We start from the raw sequence: 16,181 nt of genomic DNA, 5'->3' as shown, positions 1-16,181 counted from the left end.
GTCATCCCAGGGACATCATGGCGGTAAGGGTGGGACGTGATGGCCACGGTCCTTCCCTCGCTGACCTGGGCACTCCGGGGTATTAGAAGAACTGTTGCCAGGCACCCAGGCTGGGAGCTCTGGGTAGGAAGGATTGGAAATGACTGGGCTGTTACCGGCTCTGGAATGTGTAGGTCAGACCTGCACAGGGAGCCACCTCGTCTGCACGGTTTGGCTAAAGGAAAGAGAGAAATATGTAGCTGTGTGTGCCGTGGCTTTGATTTCCCACCCAGTGCTGAGCAAGCACATGTAAATGGTCTCCACATTCTTGAATTTATGAGTTATAACCTCGAGTAAAAGCCAGGGAAGGGGAAATGACTTCTTAGGTGTGGTTTGGTTCTAGAATTGAGATCTGGGGCAGAGGCTGATCTGCCAGAAAAGGAGACTTTATGCTGCTTCCAGTAACCCCAGACACCCTCCCCTGCTGGAACTGGGAGCTGAAAAGCAGGAGATGAAATCTTGGGGAGTCAAAGGGAGCAGCACACGCAGCTCCCGGGTAACTCAGGTGAAACCGCTGCTGTGAAGCAAGGGGCACAGCTCGAGCATCAAGGCTGGGGAGCCCCCTGGCAGCCTGGTCCCCAACATACCCTGCTCTTCTTCTCCAGCCTTGCCAACCACAGCACAAAGGAGCTGGACACTGAGCTCCAAAGGCAAAACTGTACCAGGAGATTGTTCCCCTTCCAGAAGTGTTCGCCTACAGGAAACTGGGAAAATTCTGATCAGGGAGAACAGGGACAGGATGAGGGGGAAATGTTTTAAGCTGAAAGAGGGAAGATTGAGAGATTGGAGAGATGTGGATTTGATGGGTGAACTGTTTGTTGGATAAGGAATTGGTTGGGTGGTCGTATTGAGAGAGCAGTGGTCAATGGCTCGATGTCCAGATGGAGATCCGTGACAAGTGGTGTCCCTCAGGGGTCCGTACTGGGACCAGTGCTGCTTAATATCTTCATCAATGATATTGACAGCAAGATCGAGGGCACCCTCAGCAAGTTTGCAGGTGACACCAAGCTCAGTGGTGCAGTTGCCACACGGGAAGGACAGGATGTCATCCAGAGAGACCTGGACAGGCTGGAGAAGTGGGGCTGGGAGAACCTCATGAGGTTCAACAAGGCCAAGTGCAAGGTTCTGCACCTGGGTCAGGGCAATCCCCACTTTCAGTTCACGATGGGGGATGATGTGATTGAGAGCAGCCCTGCAGAGAAGTACTTGGGGTGCTGTTCAATGAGAAGCTCAACATGAGCCGCAACGTGCGCTCCCAGCCCAGAAACCAACTGTGTCCTGGGCTGCATCCAAAGCAGCGTGGCCAGCAGGGCGAGGGAGGGCATTCTGCCCCTCTGTTCCTCTCTTGGGAGACCTCATCTGGAGGATTGTGTCCAGTTCTGGAATCCTCAATGTAAGAAGGAGATGGAGCTGTTGGAACGGGTCCAGAAGAGGCTACAAAGATGATCCAAGGGCTGGAGCACCTTCCCTACAAGGACAGGCTGAGAGAGTTGGGGTTGTTCAGCCTGGAGATGAGAAGGCTTCAAGGAGATCTTATAACGACCTTCCAGTACCTGAAGGGGCTACAGGAAAGCTGGAGAGGGACTGTTTACAAAGGCTTGTGGTCATAGGATGAGAGGGAATGGCTGTAAACTGGAGAGGGGCAGATTTAGACTGGACATAAGCAGGAATTTCTTCATGATCAGAGTGGTGAGACACTGGCCCAGGTTGCCCAGGGAAGTTGTGGCTGCCCCATCCCTGGAGGTGTTCAAGGCCAGGTTGGGGCTCTGAGCAACGAGATCCAGTGGGAGGTGTCCTTGCACATGGCAGGGGGTGGAATTGGATGAGCTTTGCAGTCCCTTTTGACCCAAACCATTCTAAGACTACAATTCTATGATTTTAAATAGCTGTAGTGCTGGAGGAGGATAATCTGTGTTTTACATCCTTACGGATGTAATAATCTTGCATTCCCAAGTCACTGCAGGGAGCAGTAAAATGAGGGGTTCTGTGCTCCTTACTGACAGTGGCCTGGGCAGGACATGCTTGAAGCAGTTGCCCAGAAGGACATGGGATCTCAGATCTGAGTGCTGTCATGTGTTGGCTGCACCTACCCTACCAGAAAAACCCAGTTCTGTGGTCCCTTTCCCCCAGTTACTGTGGCCAGAGGATGTTTCAAACTCACAATCATGACCTTCCAAGCCCATTTGGTCCTTCCCAGGAAGGCAGAGCTATTGGAGAACAGCGGTGTCCCAGGACTCACCCTGACAGAGAGCTGGGGCCTGGGATACTAGGGCAGGTTTAGACTGGATATTAGGGAAAAATTCTTCACGCAAAGTGTGGTGAAGCCCTGGAAGAAGTTGCCCAGGGCAGTGGTGGAGTCACCAACACTGGAGGGGTTCAAAAAGCATGTAGACATGGCATATCAGGACATGGTTTAGGAAGTACAGTGGAGTTGGGCTGATGGTAGGACCAGATGAGCTTAGAGGTCTTTTCCAACCTTAACAATTCCATGATTCTCTGCCTCCCAGAAGTAGGAGCACCCTAGGCTCACCTCCTCTGCAGCGCAGACAAGGAAAAGCAGGCAATTACTGCACTGAGTACTGCCAGTCTGTCACCAACCCACAGTTAAATGGATAATGAGGCCCAATTACGGTGCCTATCTGTGGAATTAGAAAGCTCTACCCACAAACCCTGGAAATGAGCTGCTGCGTTCAAACCAGGAACCATCCAACAGCCACCACTTGTCACTGCTTTCTATCCAAGTCACAAACCTGAAGGTGGAGTGTGGAGTGGAGCTCACTGTGTAAGCGTTTGCTTATTCAACAGAACACAAGTGTAATGAATCACTGCCTTTAAAAAACACAACACATGGCCAAGAGTTCAGAACCTTTTTATTCTCAATTGCCAACAAGAACCTTATTAGAATAGAACTTGAAAATGATCCTAATTTCGCACATTTTAGCTAACATGCTTTATTCTACATTGACATTCTGCAATGTATTCTGCATTTTTCTACACAGAAATGGCAAAAACATGGTGTTTTGAGGAACATCCTTTTCAAAATGTGAGGCATTAATTTCTTTCTAGACAGATCCCATGGTCCATTTCTTAATTCTTTGCATATTTAGACTTAATATGGTACTTTGCCTCAATTTTTAGATGTGAACTGCTTAACCTAAATGTTTACACAGTCCTAAACATGTATTTTTAGTGATTTAAACTGTTCCTGCCTCCCCCACCCTCCACTCCTCTCTCCTCCAACAAAGAACAGTTAAGGTAGAGCTCTTAAAGGTGGCTGAAGTGTAAAGAAAACTACAAAACCCTAAAGAAAACTCAACAAGAACTGAAGTGTACTTTTCAAACATCACCTGTTTGGTTTTAAGCATACTGTACAGAATTCCCTGAGGATTCCCTCTTGGGAATCTGGCTGGAAGCACCCATGTGACAAAGTGAAGGTTTGACACTGCAGAACTGTGACCAGGATGCTTCCTAGAAGGAGACAGAAGTCTCTGTAAGTGCCAGTGTGGTTTAAAGTCCAAGCTGTCCCCTTCCCACACCCTGCAGGAATGTGCTCGGATGCTGAGAAGACAAAAAGTCAGGCACATAAAAATACTTCTCAAGTTTGCATGATCCAAATGACTTTAATTCAAGGTTACCCAGTCGGAAGCCTCTTTACAGGCTGGAGAAACTATCAGGACTTACTTGATGCTCTGCAGAGTGTAGCAGACCCTCAAACACAAGGTCACAAGCCACAGATGCTATAAGCACAGCTCCCTGCAGAGGATTTTCTGCACCTCCCCAGCAAATCACCAAACCTTCTCACTAATGTCCCGCAGAAGTTCCATAGAGAACACTTCAGACACCACAAATGCCCAAAAATAGGAACAGAGAGTGTTGCTTTGCAGGTGCAAGACACATCCTTATGGCGTAGAGTAGAAATTCCTCTGGGTGTAGTTCCTGACTTCCACTGAAATGGGACTGCAGAGTTCCTACCACACCAAGACCTGAACTCACACCAATCTGTCTTTTTTTGGTGAGCATTTCCCTCTGTCCCCAGCATAATTGCATCCCTTCTGCTTTGGGTTGGAAGGGACCTCAAAGCCCATCCAGTTCCACCCCCTGCCATGGGCAGGGACACCTCCCACCGGATCCGGTTGCTCCAAGCCCCATCCAACCTGGCCTTGAACACCTCCAGGGATGAGGCAGCCATCACTGCTCTGGGCAACCTGGGCCTCCCCACCCTCACAGGAAAACATTTCTTCCTAAGATCTCATCTCAATCTCCCTTCTTTCAGCTTAAAACCTCTACCCCTCTTCCTATCCCTGCAATCCCTGATTAAAGAGCCCCTCCCCTGCTCTCCTGTAGGCACCATCCACAGGAGCTCTGTGGTCCTACAAAGGGAGTTGTTTAGTGCTGGGAAGGAACAGACTTCCAGAAGGAAGACAGTAATACACCTAAGATGGGTTTTCTGCATCACATGTAGAAAAATAGGGGAATTTCCTCCACTCCTCAAGGTAAGAGTGGCCTGTGCTGAAGAAGCAGCACTTGTCACCTTGCTGACAGTGCTTATCTACAAGTGGCATCTCAGTTTGTTTGGCAGATTGAGGCTGACACCATCGCAGTGTCCCTGGACTGTACATGCGGAGCCATGTCTGCAAAGCAGCAAGAGTACTGGGTTTAGTTGCTCCGAGAGTGAAGCAAGATGGTCATTCCTCAAAGCACCTTCAAGCTTCTGCTTTCAGTTTATGGCAAATAATGGTCTGCGATTTCAGCTTCCCACAGGGGAAGCTCCTTTCTTCCCACCTCCAGACATAGGCCAATAGGTTTTTCCCCAAGCTGTGCTGGTTTAAGCCTGGTTTTACTCCTGTTCTGACTTCACGGCATCTGACAGTGAGTGGAATTGCACAAAGCATGGCACTAATTTGGTTTAAGCAAGGGTTGTTAAAGAGGTCAGTGAAGATAGCGTGGAAGGATGTGTTTAGAGACTGAAGCAAAGTGGCTGGGGAGCCAGACTGCTCCAGCTGGAACCCTCTAAAGGAATTCCTGTCAAGAATATGAAACAAAGAATAGAGAAGATGCTCCAGGGAAAGGACACGGAGGACACTCCAGAAATCAGATTCCCTCAGAAGCAGCCAGAGATTTTAGCAACTTTCACCATCTACAGAAGTCGGCACAGAGCATACTCACACGATACGTTGTAAGGGAGGGACTCAGGGACACGCACTCTTGAGGGCAAGCAGTTCTTCTGTACTGAAGCGATACTGGAACTGAAAGGCAACAGTTACTTCTCCCAACAAATATACTTGCTTGAAGTTATGCATTTTAATACAGCATGGAGAGTAGAACCACAGGGGTACCCTGACAGTTGGTGGTGCTTGGGAGAGCTGTGTACACTCTCGACACTAGAAAGCTTTCCAAAAAGCATGACAAATGACACCAGCTGTCACTGTTGTAACGGAAGCAGAGGTATATCATGGCTCAGCTCACGCAGAGCTGTCTGGTGCAGGACTAGTGCTGCATGTGGGCTTAGACAAACCTTGAAACAGGCTCTGGCAGCTCTTGTGATTGTCATCACATCTCATACACAGCCTGCAATCCTGATTCACTGTCGGATTGATGAGACCAGCCAAGAGAGCTCCATTCAGTCCACAGCCATTAAACTCCTCTCTCCCTCAAACCCCAAACTGTGACTGTGCTTTGCAAAGGCTGAGGGGGGGATTTCTGCAAATGCAGGGCGCTAATGCCAGCACACCTGCTAAATCCAAGGTGACAGAAGGTGATGAGGGACTTCCAGTGAACCATTAGCTCAAGAGAAGCTCAGTAACTGTTTGCAAAGGCTCCAAAGGGCCACATTTCCAAAGCCAGCTAAAGGCTCACCACCTCTCTCCCCTGTGCACTGGCCAGGCCTCCAGCAGGAACGGAATGTTGCCCATGGGCTGGAAGAGCACGCTGCCACATGCACACGAGAGCAGAGTATCTGTGTCCCTATGGGCTTCCTTCTCTCGTCGGGGCCAGCAACCGGAGAGAGCGGTAACAGTGGAGCAGTACCCTAAGAATGTTCTCTGTTTATCAGTATCACTCCTCCAGGGTCTCTACAGCAGCAGAGTCAGCCCATGTCCAGCCATCAGGGCTGGGCTGCGGTATTCCCACTAGACAAAGTATTGTTGTAAGGAATCAAACTCATATCCCTTACCTGTTTATGCCAAAACTGGTCATGCCCCAAACAAAAGGAGAATTCGACTGCTCCGACAACTCTGCAAAATGAAACACATGTTGTGGCTCTGAACTGAAACTCCAGCAACCACTCAGGAATATCTCTGTCACACTTTTACACGTTCAAGGGCGAGTAAAAGCTGACCTAATGATGAATGTGTCTGCTTCACTGTCATTTAACTAAGCAATGTGAAAATGATCATAGAATCTCCAGGTTGGAAAAGATCTTTGAGATCATCAAGCTCAACTGTACCCGTCCACTACTAAATAATATCCAAAAGCACTTCATCTGCCCATTTTTTAAATACCTCCAGGGATGGGGACTCCACCACCTCCCTGGGCAGCCTCTGCCAGTGCCTGAGAGCCCTTTCAGTGAAGAAATTTTTCCTAATATCCAATCTGAACCTCCCCTGGGGTAAGTTGAGGTCATTTCCTCTCTTCCTATCACCTGTCACTTGGGAGGAGAGCCCAGCACCCACCCTTCTACAACCTCCTTTCAGGCAGTCATAGGCAGCAATGAGGTCTCCTCTCAGCCTCCTCTTCTCCAGGCTAAACAACCCCAGTTCCCTCAGCTGTTCCTCATAAGACTTGTTCTCCAGCCCCTTCACCAGCTTCGTTGCTCTTCTCTGGACACGCTCCAGGACCTCCAGTTCCACTTCCACTGCCATTATTCTACATACAAAAACTTATCTGGGAAGGAGCAGATGCTGGGAAATCTACCTCCACGCCAGTTACACAGACACGTTGAGAAGTTCTCTACACCAAGAAAAGCTTACATGTTCTCAGGAATGAGCATACGTGGGATGTCCTACAACTTGGACCTGAGTGAACAGCATCCCTGGACTCACACTGTCCCAAGTGGACCTCAAGGACAGGACCAGAGAGCAGGCAGCAGTGTGGCAGATGGGAAGTTCCTCACCTCTTTCCCAGTCTTCATCACACGGAGGTGCCTGCCATGTGCTCACAGCATTCATCTGCTCTCTCTGAAAACCAGAGGACTGATTCATTTCTGGAAGAGAGGACACTCAGTGACTAGCAGTCGATCCTGCTTCAGAGGCACAAAGTGCTTTGGGCTAAGCTGTGGAACAGCTCTTGGCTTTAGGGGAACCCCACACAGGTTGGGTCCACTTAGGAGCCAGGTATTGATCTGAAACAGAGCAACTTCAAATCTCTCCTTTTTCAAAGATCAGGGAAAGACTGTGCCCACTGGAACTTTGCAGCAGGAATGCTCGAGTGGGGAGGAAACCCGCTCACACCAACACAGGCATCACTGCCTTCCTCCAGGCGTCCCCACGCGCCTCAGTGCAGCTCTACAGAAGATGGAAAACCATCTACCTGCTCCGTAGTGTGGTAACAGTTAAAGAGCCACTGCAGGAGATGGAAAAGACTGCACAGGACACGGTATAAAATATTCCTAAATATTTTGAGGTCCTTGGACAGCTTCTCTCCCACTGGGCTAGAGACGAAAGTCTTAATTTTATGGCAGACGAAGCAAACACAGCTGCGGAGCAGCCTGGAAGAAGAACTGCTCCATCTCTTGGTAGGAGCAAACCATCCATGTTGCCCTGGAGGTTTCCATAGCTTAGACACCTGCATGGCAGAAATCAGCTTTTTGCTTGGCACCAGTGCTCTTGCATCAACAAAGGAGATCAGCTCTACAAAAAGAAGGCCCTGTCCTCCTGGTCATTAAAGCATCCCAGCTCCTGCTGGAGGTTCTTCAGTATGCGCAGCCTAGCGTGCAACCTTTTTATTCAAAAAGCTTGGTGACAAAATATGTGCAAGGCCTGCTGGGAGCACTGCAATGTTCTTATGAATTTGCCCGATAAATCAACACAAATAAGACTTGTTTTTCCCCAAAGCTGCTGTGTCACACGAAACTACAGACAATAATTTGATTCCCACTTTTTGGTTATTCTGTGAGCTGTCCTGACAAACGGGAGCCCTCAGCCTCCAGGGTGAACAAACATCTCAGAGCAGGGGTGGGTCTCTTACCTACAACTTGCTCGATGAACCCTTTGTCACTGCACTTTGCGATGTGATTGCTGAGCTCAGCCTGAGGAACCAGATGGCGAGCGTTGAAGGGGCACACGGCCAACTCCCTTGCAACTTCAGGGTGGCTCTAGACAACAGAAACACAGAATTATAAAATCATAGAATCATTAAGGTTGGAAAAGACCTCTCAGCTCATCCAGTCCAACTGTCAGCCCAACACCACCGTGCTGACAAAACCATGTCCTCGAGTGCCACACCTAAACACTCTTTGAATTCTTCTAGGGATGGAGACTCCACCACTGCCCTGGGCAGCCCCTGCCCTCCTGGGAGAGAATTTTTTCCTAATATCCAATCTAAACCTCCCCTGGTGCAACTTGAGGCTGTTTCCTCTCACTTGCTACTTGAGAGAAGAGACCAGCACCCACCACATCACAACCTCCTCTAAAGGAGCTGCAGAGAGTGATGAGGTCTCCCCTCAGCCTTCTCTTCTGCAGACTAAACAGCCCCAGGGCCCTCAGCTGTTTCTCATAAGACTCATGTGCCGTATCTCACGTTCATTTATCTCTTTCCATAGGGGAAAAAAACCAAAGATATTTGTGCTGTTGCTTTAAAAAAAAAAAAAAGATGAAACAAGGACAGGCTGAAAGAGTTGGGGATGTTCAGCCTGGAGAAGAGAAGGCTCAGAGGAGACCTTATATCTACCTTCCAGTACCTGAAAGGGGCTACAAGAAAGCTGGAGAGGGACTATTGATAAAGGCTTGTGGGGATAGGATGAAGGGGAACGGGGATAAACTGGAAAGGAGCAGATTTAGACTAAACATTAGGAAGAATTTCTTCACCATGAGAGTGGTGAGGCACTGGCCCAGGTTGCCCAGGGAAGTTGTGGCTGCCCCATCCTGGAGGTGTTCAAGGCCAGGTTGGATGGGCCTTGGGCAGCCTGATCCAGTGGGATGTCCCTGCCCATGGCAGTGGGGTTGGAACTCGATGATCTTTAAGGTCCCTTCCAACTCAAACTATTCTATGATTCTATGAAACAAGAAATGGCAATACATTGTTCAGAGACTTAATGAAAATGCAAGGGGAAGCCTTGTGGCTGAGGGACCTGGGGACATTTAGCCTGAAGAAATGGAGGCTGAGGAGAGCCCTTATCACCCTCTGCAGCCCCTGGAAAGGAGGTGGTGGTGAAGGGGTGTTGGTCTCTTCTCCCAAGTGACAGGTGATAATAAGAGGGAACGACCTCAAGTTGCACCAGGGAAGGTTTAGATTTGATATTAGGAAAAATTTCACTGAAAGGGTTCTCAGGCAATGGCAGAGGCTGCAAAGGGAGGTGGTGGAATCTGCATCCCTGAAGGGATTTAAAAGATGAGGTGCTCAGGGATGGTTCAGTAGTGGACAGGTACAGTTGGAGGAGATGATTTCAAAGATCTTTCCCAACCAGCAATGCTGATTCTATGAAACCAACAGGACATTCTTTAAACACCCTTCGCTGAGAAACTGAGCCACTCAGGACGTGACTGAAATGATATGTTCCCAGCCAAACTCCCTGCAATTGGTTGCAAGGCTGGCCACGTGGCTGATGTTTTAAAGCACAGATGAAACCATTTTTAAAACAACAGCTGAGACATGTCAGGCAATTCTAAACCACTCAAGTTTAAACAAGGAAGCCTGAAGGCAGAGAAATTCCTTAAACCTTTCTAAACAGTCAGGAGTCAGTCCACCCAGGGGCTTTGGTGCTAAAGGATCACCGTTCAAGTAAAACTCTCCTGGACCCAGGGTCTACTGGTAGCACTGGGCTGTCCCTGCAGGAAATCAGCCGAACCCTTGCAAATGATCCTAGAATCATAGAATAGTTTGGGTTGAAAGTGAACTTAAAGATCATCTAATTCCAAACGCCTCCCACTGGATCAGCCTGCCCAAGCCCCGTCCAGCTAGCCTTGAAGACCTCTGAGGATGGCGTGGCCACCTCTCCTCTGGGCAACCTGTTCCAGGGCCTCACCACTCTCATCTTGAAGAAATTCCTCCTTATGTCTAGTCTAAATCTGCCCCTCTCCAGCTTATACCCATTGCCTCTAGTCCTATCACTCCATGCCTTTGTAAAAAGTCCCTCCCCAGCTCTCTTGTAGCCCCTCCAGGTACCGGAAGGCCACTATACGGTCTCCTTGGAGCCTCCTCTTCTCTCAGCCTTCTCTGCTACAGCCCTCTGATCATCTTTGGAGCCCTCCTCTGGACCCGTTCCAACAGCTCCATCTCCTTATGCTGAAGATTCCAGAACTGGACACAATCCTCCAGATGAGGTCTCACAAGAGAGGAACAGAGGGGCAGAATCCCCTCCCTCGCCCTGCTGGCCACGCTGCTTTGGATGCAGCCCAGGACACAGTTGGCATTCTGGGCTGTGAGCACACGTTGTGGCTCATGTCAAGCTTCTCATCCCCAGCACCCCAAGTCCTTCTCCTCAGGGCTGCTCTCAATCACATCACTCCCCATTCTGTATTGAAACCGCAGATTGCCCCAACCCAGTCGTGGGACCTTGCACTTGGCCTTGTTGAACCCCATGATAAAGCCGTTTTGGGAAAAGCACAACTCTTCCAGTTTCCCAGTGCCTGCCTGGTTCTGCCTGAGGCAGCTCTGCTGGTCAGGGATCCGACTCACACCCCAGGCAGGAGGTGTCTTGTACAGAGTCCCCTCCACTGCCACTGCCGTAACTGCGGCACAGGCTGCAGGGACGCCCAAAGCAGCTGCTGTTCCCACATCGATACAGTCAGGGTTGTCATGTCCTCAAGTCTCCACTGTTCCTTTCAAGCAAGAGCAAGCTATTCTGGCTGCACAGCAGCTTCTCAATGCTAATTGATCCGAGGCCTGGAGCACCTCTGCTGTGAGAACAGGCTCAGACAGGTGGGGTTGTACAGCCTGGAGAGCAGAAGGCTCCAAGGAGACCTTAGAGCAGTTTCCAGCACCGAAAAGGGCTCCCGAAAAGCTGGGGAGGGGCTCTTGATCACAGAGGGCAGGGATAGGATGAGGGGGACTGGTTTGAAGCTGAAAGAAGGGAGACAGAAACGAGATCTTAGGGAGAAATGTTTTGCTGTGAGGGTGGGGAGGCCCTGGCCCAGGTTGCCCAGAGCAGTGGTGGCTGCCCCTTTCCCGGAGGGGTTCCAGGCCAGGTTGGATGGAGCTTGGAGCAACCAGATCCAGTGGGAGGTGTCCCTGCCCATGGCAGGGGGTGGAACTGGATGGGCTTTAAGGTCCCTTCCAACCCAAACCAGTCTATGATTCTGTGATTCTAACACAGTTCAAGCAGAGGGAACTCACCCTGCTCTGCTTGCAGTGTCCTCATTTGTGCGGCACGGCTGCATTTTACATAAACAATGGGAAGCTTGTGGAAGCATTTAATTGGATTTTATGCATAAGGAATTCAATAAACTACCAAGCAAGAAGGACAATCTCCACCCAGGTGCTTGCCACTGCAAATAATCACACAGTAGCATCTTTAGATGGATCAGATGATAATCCCAAGCCCTTTTGCTAATTACTAACAGACACCAGCTGCGTCTGACAGTTGGACTAGTGATCACTATCTCACCACATCCTCCTAATGAGGGAGTAGATTTAGATTATACACTAGGAAGAAATTCTTTCTGATGAAGGTGGGGAGGCCCTGGCCCAGATTACCCGGGGAAGTTGTGGCTGCCTCATCCCTGGAGGTGTTCAAGGCCAGGTTGGATGGGGCTTGGAGCAACCTGAGGTGTCCTTGCCCATGGCAGGGGCTTGGAACTGGATGAGCTTTGAGGTCACTTTCAACCCAAACCATTCTACAATTCTACAATCTCACTACAACTGTTTGGCCATCAGTTATGAAACAAAAGGACAAACCTAACGTGGTGAAAAGTTTACTCGCCAACACTGTCCACCTGGCTGGCACGCACCTTCTGGCCACAGCTTTCAGAGGGTCAAGAAGGACAATTCTAGCCTTTCTGAATGCTGGAAGATGGAGGTATGAGCTACCAGGCCTGCTCATCACTTTCTCTTGTTACTTAATATTTTTAAAGGCACAAAATGTCCTGGTACGGATACCAGGACACAAACCCTTCTTACCTGGAAGGCCTGGCACTGCTACGCTGTTTTAAAATCACACTGGCAAACTTATTGGTAAACGTTAAGAGGAGCAATTGGGTTTTAAAAGGTCTCAGCAAAAGCCCAGAGCTCAGTCAGATGAAAGGTTTAAAGAAAATAAACCATGGGGACAGCAGAGGAGGAGAGAGGAAAGAATGCTTTCCCATTAAATGACTCATATTCAAATTATGGATAAAAGACGGAGAGGGGAAAAACCCTCTCCCATATGCACTCAGCTCTGGATGTGCAGTTTCTTCCAGACTCACATCAAAAAAGTTATTAGCAAAACAAAACACCAAAACCTGCTCTGCAGCTGTATTTCCAGCACTTAGGAGTGAATTGCAGCATCCCAACACTTCTCTACCTTAGCCAGAGGGGTGCACGTAACTCAGACTCTCTATGTGGAAAAATTATCTGGCCTCCGCGTGAGCTGCTTGAAGAGCTGGAAGAGAGTGAATTCCCTTCCTGACCAAATCAGGAAGAATCTGCATCTCCTTTTAACGTGGCCACACTGGGCTTCGGTGAATTAATATTTGCTTGAAGCTATTCCTAAGCAAATAATAAAGATATATGGAATAAAGGCTAAAAAAGGCTGTTTGTACTCAAGCCAGCCCAAAAATGCAAGAAGAGCGAGAACACACATGTCGGATTTAGAGGCACAGAATTGCTCCCATCCAGTGCCTAATTCGGCAGCCTTGCTTACCTTCTGGCACTTCACAAGGTGATAAGGAAACCGGCAGGCTCTGATGTGATGATGTTTGTTATATGGACATTGTATTAATCTCTCTGGATCCAAAACATCTGTAGAACAGAAGAAGAGACAGGAAAAATGAATGAGAAAGACAAGATCTCTGTGTCAGTAACACAGCCAGGTGGGAATAAGCCATTCCACCACACCGGGGCTGTGACCTCGAGGAGTGAAACCAGCTGTTCCCAGTTTGAACCCATTCATCGAGGCAGGCGCCTGCTTTGCATAACTGCATTTTGAAGTTCGCCGTGACTGGATGTTGGTCAGAGCAGACACAGAACTGTCAGCAATACCAAGCATAACAACTCTAAGTCATTATATTAGGTTGTAATCACGCATGAATGAAGCCGTTTTCCAGCTATCTCAGAGGAGAATCTGTGGGATGCCAACACCCACCAGTGCCTGCAGGAGCATCCTCAGTCTGAACCAAGCTGCTTTTGATCACCAGCCAGTTTTACTGGAGGAAGAATGCCAGACAACGTGGTTTAATCGCTGAGGAAGCTGCATCCCTAACACAGTGCACCTGACTTACAAGTGGAATTTTTTTATAGGTCATGCAATTATTTAGGAGCTGAGGAGTTACTCAACTGGCTAAAGCACCTACGAATCGAGGCACTGAACAGTAAAGCAGCAGGAGTGCCTGCATGCATGATACGACCTAGATTCTTTCATCCTTTCTGCTCTGCTGCCCTTTTTAGGGGAGGGGGAAAGGAGAAAAAGGGGGGAGAAGGAGAAAAAGGGGGGAGAAGGAGAAAAAGGGGGGAGAAGGAGAAAAAGGGGGGTGGGAGGAGACAAAGGAGGGGGAAAAAGGAGAAAAGGGGGGAAGAAGAAAAACAGGGGGAAGGAGAAAAAGGGGAGAAGGAGAAAAAGGGGGGGAGGAGAAAAGTAGGGGGGAAGGGGAAAAGGGGGGAAGGGGAAAAGGGGGGAAGGGAAAAGGGGGGAAGGGGAAAGGGGGGAAGGGGAAAAAGGGGGAAGGGGAAAAAGGGGGAAGAGGAAAAGGGAGAAGAAGAAAAACGGGGAAGGAGAAAAAGGGGGAGGGAAGAAAAGGGGGAGGGAAGAAAAGGGGGAGGGAGGAAAAGGGGGAGGGAGGAAAAGGGGGAGAAGGAGAAAAAGAGGGGGGAAGGAGAAAAGGGGGGAAGGAGAAAAGGGGGGAAGGAGAAAAAGGGGGAGAAGGAGAAAAAGGGAGGCAAAGGCAAAAAAGAGGGAGGGAAGGGGAAAAAGAGGGGGGAAGGAGGAAAAAAAGGGGGGGGGGAGGAAAAGAAGAGAGGGGGAAAGGAGAAAAAGAGAAAGAGCCTCTGCAGGCTGGCTCAGCACAAACAGCTTGCCAGCAAAAGGAATGAGCAGAGGAGGTTCCATGGGGGGCAGAGCCCTCCCTGCTGTGAACTCGGGGTCCAGGGGGTCTGGAGGGTAGGTGGCAGTGAGCAAGAGCCCCAGCAGGGCACAGGGGTCACGGCAGGGCTCCAAACTGGGAACTGCACAGCCTGGACAGGGCCCTGCCTGAGCCTCCTCTTTTCCCCTCCCCCCATTTACTCTTTCCCTTTTCCCCTTCCCATTCCTCACTTTCTTCTTCCTCTCTTCCACTTTCCCTTCTCCCCTCCCTTTCCTTTTCCCCTTCACTTTCCTTTCCCCTCTGGTCCTCTCCCTCCCCTCTTCCCACAAACTGGGGAAGTGGGGCTGTGAGAACTTCATGAGGTTCAACAAAGCCAAGTGCAAGGTCCCGCACCTGGGTTGGGGCAATCCCCAATTTCAGTACATGGAGGATGATGTGACAGAGAGCAGCCCTGCAGAGAAGGACTTGGGGTGCTGATCAGTGAGAAGCTCAACATGAGCCATAACGTGCGCTCACAGTCCAGAAACCAACGGTGTCCTGGGCTGCATCCAAAGCAGCGTGGCCAGCAGGGCGAGGGAGGGGATTCTGCCCCTCTGTTCCTCTCTTGGGAGACCTCATCTGGAATACTGTGTCCAGTTCTGGAATCCTCAATGTAAGAAGGAGATGGAGCTGCTGGAACGGGTCCAGAGGAGGCTACAAAAATGATCCGAGGGCTGGAGCACCTCTGCTACGAGGACAGGCTGAAAGAGTTGGGGTTGTTCAGCCTGGAGAGGAGAAGGCTCCAAGGAGATCTTATAGAGACGTTCCAGTACCTGAAGGGGCTACAGGAAAGCTGAAAAGGGGCTGTTCATAAAGGCCTGTGGGGATGGGATGAGGGGGAACGGGGATAAACTGGAGAGGGGCAGAGTTAGACTAGTGGTGAGACACTGGAACAGGGAAGTTGTGGCTGCCCCATCCCTGGAGGGGTTCCAGGCCAGGTTGGATGGGGCTTGGAGCAACCGGATCCAGTGGGAGGTGTCCCTGCCCATGGCAGGGGTGGGACTGGATGGGCTTTGAGGTCCCTTCCAACCCGGACTATTCTATGATTCCCTTTCCTTTTCCCTTTCCCTTATTTCCTTCTCCCCTTTCCCACTTTTCTTCCTTCCCCTTCCTCTCTCTCCATTCCCCCCCCTTTCCCCTCTTTGTCCCCTTTCCCCTTCCCTCACCGAACTCCTCCTCCAGCTCCATCCCGATCTCGGTCCCGCCCGCCGCCCCCCCCCGCGCGTGCGCCGCGGAGCCGCCCGAGCAGCGCCTGACGGGGCACAGCGCGGGATGGGCTGGGAGGGAGCTGAGAGCCCACCCAGTCCCACCCCCTGCCACGGGCAGGAACACCTCCCACTGGATGCGGTTGCTCCGAGCCCCATCCAACCTGGCCTTGAACCCCTCCAGGGATGGAGCAGCCACCACTGCTCTGGGCACCCTGGGCCAGGGCCTCCCCACCCTCAGAGGGAAACATTTCTTCCTAAGATCTCATCTCAATCTCCCCTCTTTCAGCTTCAAACCATTCTCCTCATCCTGTGCCTGTGCTTTGTGATCAGGAGCCCCTCCCCAGCTTTCCTGGAGCACCTTAGAGAAGTACCTGGCTCTAAGGTCTCCTTGGAGCCTTCTCTTCTCCAGGCTGAACAACCCCGACTCTCTCAGCCTCTCCTCGTGGAGGAGGTGCTCCAGCCCTCGGATCATCTCCATGGGCTCCTCTGGAGTTGCTCCAACAACTCCATGTGCTGAGGACTCCAG

General features: G+C 50.3%; 1 protein-coding gene across 2 annotated transcripts; it reads right to left on the bottom strand.

Moving 5' to 3' along the window:
• Positions 1-2,890: 2,890 nt before the first annotated feature.
• On the bottom strand, positions 2,891-15,671 carry LOC104055128 (gametocyte-specific factor 1). Of its 2 annotated transcripts, none has more exons than XM_054088759.1 (7): positions 15,614-15,670; positions 13,034-13,131; positions 8,224-8,350; positions 7,151-7,240; positions 6,212-6,272; positions 5,206-5,285; positions 2,891-3,507 (listed from the first exon to the last, which is right to left on the bottom strand). In XM_054088759.1, coding segments are annotated over exons 1-7 (480 nt in total). In that variant the 5' UTR covers positions 15,636-15,670; the 3' UTR covers positions 2,891-3,505. The 2 variants fall into 2 exon arrangements, with proteins under 2 accessions (XP_053944734.1, XP_053944733.1); XM_054088758.1 differs by lacking the exon at positions 2,891-3,507 and adding an exon at positions 3,515-4,670 and having other exon boundaries at positions 15,614-15,671.
• Between the last annotated feature and the right edge of the window lie 510 nt (positions 15,672-16,181).

The sequence above is a fragment of the Cuculus canorus genome, chromosome 25 (genome assembly GCF_017976375.1).
Source record: "Cuculus canorus isolate bCucCan1 chromosome 25, bCucCan1.pri, whole genome shotgun sequence".
Classification (NCBI taxonomy): Eukaryota; Metazoa; Chordata; class Aves; order Cuculiformes; family Cuculidae; genus Cuculus; species Cuculus canorus.
The sequence above is the reverse complement of the archived record's forward strand: the minus strand, read 5'-3'. Positions and strand labels throughout refer to the sequence as shown.

What these genes read in the sequence shown, in the direction of transcription:
- LOC104055128 (XM_054088758.1), bottom strand. Translation starts at nt 15,635, where the DNA reads ATGGAGCTGGAGGAGGAGTTCG. An exon ending in GGAGCTGGAGGAGGAGTTCG is followed by an intron (nt 13,132 to 15,613) that starts GTGAGGGAAGGG and finishes TCTGTTCTACAG; the next exon opens with ATGTTTTGGATCCAGAGAGA. An exon ending in CCTCCCTTACAACGTATCGT is followed by an intron (nt 4,671 to 5,205) that starts GTGAGTATGCTC and finishes GCTGCTTTGCAG; the next exon opens with ACATGGCTCCGCATGTACAG.